A 4,777-nucleotide genomic window follows, 5' to 3' on the forward strand; every position below is an offset into this window, starting at 1 on the left:
CAGTGATATGGGAATTTCGCGTCTCAAAGAATACATGTACCGTTTTTCATGGGGGAAATCGGAGACACTCCAGTGCTGAAAGCCATTAACTTTCTTTTCGTCCTTCTTTGCATCATTCCACTCGAGCTTCTCAGCCATTTTGAAACTTTGACCTGTAGCACTGTGACATGAGTGGAATAAAGAAAAGATACCTTCTAGTTTGCATGATCTTTCGAAAGGGCAACTGGTACAGGTTTACGTACTTGCCTCAACTTTCAACTTGAGTTGCGCGATCTAACCGTTGTTGACTCTTGAAGCGTTATGGGAGCCAATTAAACATTTCTTCTAACTTCAAACAAACCGTCGAAAGCTCATTTTTCTGACTGAGTTGTCTGTTTAGAAACTTGGATATGTCCAGGTTTGCACGCAATTGCGAAAATTGCGAATTTTGCGAAATATCGCAAAAATCGTAAAAAAACCTTAAAGATAGGGAAGACAAGTCCTCGTTGGGGACTTATCTTCCTCTTTCCATGATCAGCTTTTACGACTTTTGCGATTTTTCGCAAAATTCGCAATTTTTGCAAAACTCGCAAAAATCGCGAGTTCTAGTTGGGGACTCGTCAGAGTCTCAGTTTTCAGCTTTTACGTTTTTTTTTTCGAAAAATTGCAATTTTTGCAGCTGTGTACAAACCCGGACATAAGGGAAATTTGCAAGCACGAAAACAAAAATTATTATATTGGAAAGTTCCAAACAGGTTCTCATTAACATGAATCAATCATTCACTGTTTGACATGCTTCGAGTACCATCCTGAGTGCGAGTACGAATTTCCAATGTCAATCCTATTAACATCTACAGAACTTTGCTGAAACAATCTTTTCTCACTTATCTGGTCATATCTGGGCTCTACTGATAACATGAACTAGTGAAAAAAATGATTGCCTAAAGAACGCAAAGTGCTAGAAACTTTAGACGCGTCGTTCTTCGTCGTGTTTTTCTTTGGTCTGCAAAGCTCAGTTCCGCCGCTTTTGCGAGCGTTTTTTAGAGAACCTGGGTTACGGTCACACTTGAGAGAAACACAATGAGCTTACCATTTAGCCAAATAATCCGGATGGAATGATCGTTGCATGAAGTTAAGCGATTTTCCGAATTTAATTACCAACCGGGTGAGAATGGCGCTTACCATATCATTTTACTACTCTGCAGTCCCGCATATTTACTCCATCATGTGAGAAGGGCTTGCAAACGGAACTATTCTCGCAAGTGGTATATAGGCCATTTCCCGAATTCCATTCCGAACTTTAATAGAGGACTCTGGAGTCTGTCCACAATTTCCTAAAATATTTTCCGGAAAATTGCCTTTCCATTTGACCTCAAAGCGAAATTTCCGGGTTTTTTCAGTGGCTAAATGGTAAGCATCCACAGTGTAATACTAGTGTTGACACTACTCTAGAGTCAACTCTCTGGTTTTAAATTCCAAGGGAAACACTGATCAATAGAACTTGATTTAACACTAGTGCTTATTCCGTAATGTTAATATCGCAACCAATAGCTGTCCACGTGCAGCACGCATTTAAAAACATTCTTACCGTTTTAGGACATACGAACAATAACGACATGTCGAAGATTTCCAATTCTCCTCTGAATTTTAATTAACGTCATACCACATTCATTGTTGGACAGTTGGCACACCTCGAGACAGCCAGTGACTTGAAATACATGTGCAGTGCTTACAAAAATATAAACTTTTATTTTTAAGTAATTCTCTGGCGTTGTTGGTTGCGTATGCATCCTTTGACTCAGCGATTGTTTCGCAGCGGCTTTACCAATGATGAAGGGATCCCTTAATCTCTTTTCTTTACTTTCATGCAGTGAACCCTCTTCGACCTGTTTTCATGAATTTCACAAAAGCCATCAAATCAAGATAGATCTCCTATGATCATAACAATTAAAATTTCAGTATTTGACTACCTTTAGTCAAAATGTGACAGAAAAGTCACGAACATTGAAAAAATGCCGCAAAAGTAACAACAACAACAACAACAACAACAACAAAACGCGATTCAGTTGTTATTCGCAGTTGGTTCATTTGTCCATGTTCCATGGTTTAAAATTTGAGATGGACTAGATTTGAGATGATGGGTTCTTAAACGTGTGGTCTGGTGAGACCTGCATTAGGCACTGATGGAAACCGAAATTTAATTCAACATTTTTTTCGCTTATCGAAGCAATGAAAATTCACGAATAAAATTAAAATCAATTGACATTACTTAACGTAAACCCAAGTGCTCAAAGAGGGCAAGGAGATGTTCAAGCGGCATGCCATGAAAGATGACAAGTTTGAGGACAACATAAGAAATCGGAAAAAAATAACATCAGTTGAACAAGCATGTTGTTACAGGGCGTTACCACAGCTCTTAATTAAAGAACTTCTTGAGTCGAAGCAGCCACAGTGGCTGTAAAACTTGTCATTTGACTAGAATTCGCTATGAACACCTGGCCTTGTGTTTTTTAATCAAGTGATCGCAAGCTCCGAGATAAATAATTCATGATCTTTGATCAAAGAACCTAATGACAGCGATTTTCAACCTTCTGTTGCGAGGCGTAACAGTTAGCAACATGTCGAAACCTTAACCGAATTTGTTCGCTGTTTTGGCCGCTTTTTCAAGGCCAACATGGGGTGTATGTCAGCCGTTCGTGTTTTGAGTGAATTTCTTGTTACGAATTCCGTTTACGTTTAGTTGAAGTTGTTTTTATTAATTTTCCTTTCATGTTCGTGTTTCAGTGCCAACCCCCGCCATCGTATTCATGGCAGTTATCGGTGGTTGTTGCCTTCTATTGCTGATTTTATACCAGTGTTTGAAGGCTGGAATGTTTTTTAAGACTGAGCCACCGGCTGATTCACCCGAAGAGAAAAGTGGTTACGCGGAACTCGGCGAAGCGTATGGCACCGAAACAGATGATGATTATGTTGGGCCATCATCGAAAGCAACCAGCCGAAGAAGTAGCTTTAATACAAGTGGGAGCAAGTCGGATGGTGATCTAGCTTTGGGAGATAGCGCATCAGTTTATGGCTACGGAAAATATTCGGATGGAGAATATAGTCCGGCCGACCCAAGACGCGCTGTATCTGCTTATGGAGAAGCAATTGATATCGGTCAAGAGGAATTTCTCTCTACGGCGGGAAGACTACAAGTGTCGGCAAGCTATGCCCCGACAGCAGAAAAATTAGCTGTAACGGTTATCCGTGCGGAAGATGTGCCGACAAAACACAGAGGAGGTGCTGCCAGTGTTCAAATTCGGGTTGTGTTGCTACCAGCAAAGAAACAGCGTTTTAAAACAAAAGCAAAACCATCAACAAATCCGAACTTTCATGAAACCTTTACATTCAGTCGTGTTGCTCAAAGCGATTTGCATGAAGGTGGCTTGAGGTTTAGATTATATGGCCACGAAAAACTGTCTAGGGATAAACTACTTGGTGAATTAACTATTAGCGTTACAGAATTCGACCTGGAAGGCGACGGAGAAGCACTATGGCGAACACTTACTCCAAGAAATGCACTTAGTGTAAGTTTGATATTTTACGAGTATGAAATTATTCTCAGGCTGTTTACAATATCCTTAAATTTTTCTGTTGAAGTGATCTCTGAAAAGGTGAATGAGAAGGAAAACTTTCGTGACTGGTTTCTTGCCCAAGGGAAAAGCTTTGAAGGTGGTAATGCAACAGCTTAATACAAATACTCTTCTCTATGTTTCTCTAGATTTTCCAGTTTATTCCTTGACCCTTCGAATACAATGCTTTCTGACTCTGTTGGTGCAAAGATATGGATTTTGAGACTTTGGGATGATGGGTTTATTGTACGACGGTCTATATCTTTATTTTATCAGCAGTAATAATTTTATCGTGGTAAACGTTATTCGAAAGAGTGCTCCTCAGTCTTTATTGTAAATTCACACAAATATAAAGAGCGGAGCAAACCATATGCAAATGCAGGAGATTAATCATGTGGAACCAATGACAAGGTGGTGTATTTTAAACAACCATTGTTCACTGATGGTGACCTATGACGTCCGCGTTAATAGAACACAGTTCTCCAATGTTGATCGAAAGAACATTCTTTTAATCCCTTGGAAGAAAAAATGCTTTCTTTTATTGTACTTTACAATATTAAAATTTTGAGTAAATTTAGTTGGCGGACCCAATTTTGCATTATATTCAAAACCAGCTTGTTCTCTAGAATTGTCTTGTTTGCTTAGGTCTGAAACAAGAGCTTACATGACAAGCACAAAGTCACAAACAAAGCCATTATTATAAAATTGTCCATATCACCATGTTGGTGTGCGTTTCGGTTGTATCACCTCTCTGAACAGCCACAGCCAAAGTTTTCGAGATTACCGAAACGGAATTGTACAAAACATACAGCCCTGACATGCACATGGATACAAAAACAACCGATTCATTATTCTATATCCGTGTTGTGTCCACCAGTAAAAGAGTCAATACCTAAAATGAAGCTGGTAAAGCAAAATTAGATTGTTCCTTTACAGAAACGAAGATAAAGATGCGTTTGTTTCCATTGCAGGCTTCTGACTCATTGTACGATTTGTCAGACACTGCAAGCGTCAAAAGTTACGGATCCTATGGTTCGGTATCTTCACTTGCAATGGCGCAAAGCGGGGCTCCTGAATTACTTGTATCACTCTGTTACCAATCACTTCACTGGAAGACTCACGGTGGAAGTATTGAAGGCAAGCAGTTTGCGAAATGTTTGCAATGCAACGAGCCACCAGGTATATAA

The 4,777-nt window shown here is 39.6% G+C and overlaps 1 protein-coding gene across 1 annotated transcript in view; it reads left to right on the forward strand.

Moving 5' to 3' along the window:
- LOC137980720 (synaptotagmin-16-like) overlaps nucleotides 1–4,777 on the forward strand; it is a 9,008-nt gene extending 4,231 nt beyond the window's left edge. The window contains exons 3-4 of the mRNA XM_068828149.1: nucleotides 2,764–3,545; nucleotides 4,562–4,777. Of these exons, the coding sequence (XP_068684250.1) occupies nucleotides 2,764–3,545; nucleotides 4,562–4,777 (998 nt within the window). The remainder of the gene's footprint in view (nucleotides 1–2,763; nucleotides 3,546–4,561) is intronic.

This window comes from Montipora foliosa, chromosome 12, assembly GCF_036669935.1.
Source record: "Montipora foliosa isolate CH-2021 chromosome 12, ASM3666993v2, whole genome shotgun sequence".
NCBI lineage: Eukaryota > Metazoa > Cnidaria > Anthozoa > Scleractinia > Acroporidae > Montipora > Montipora foliosa.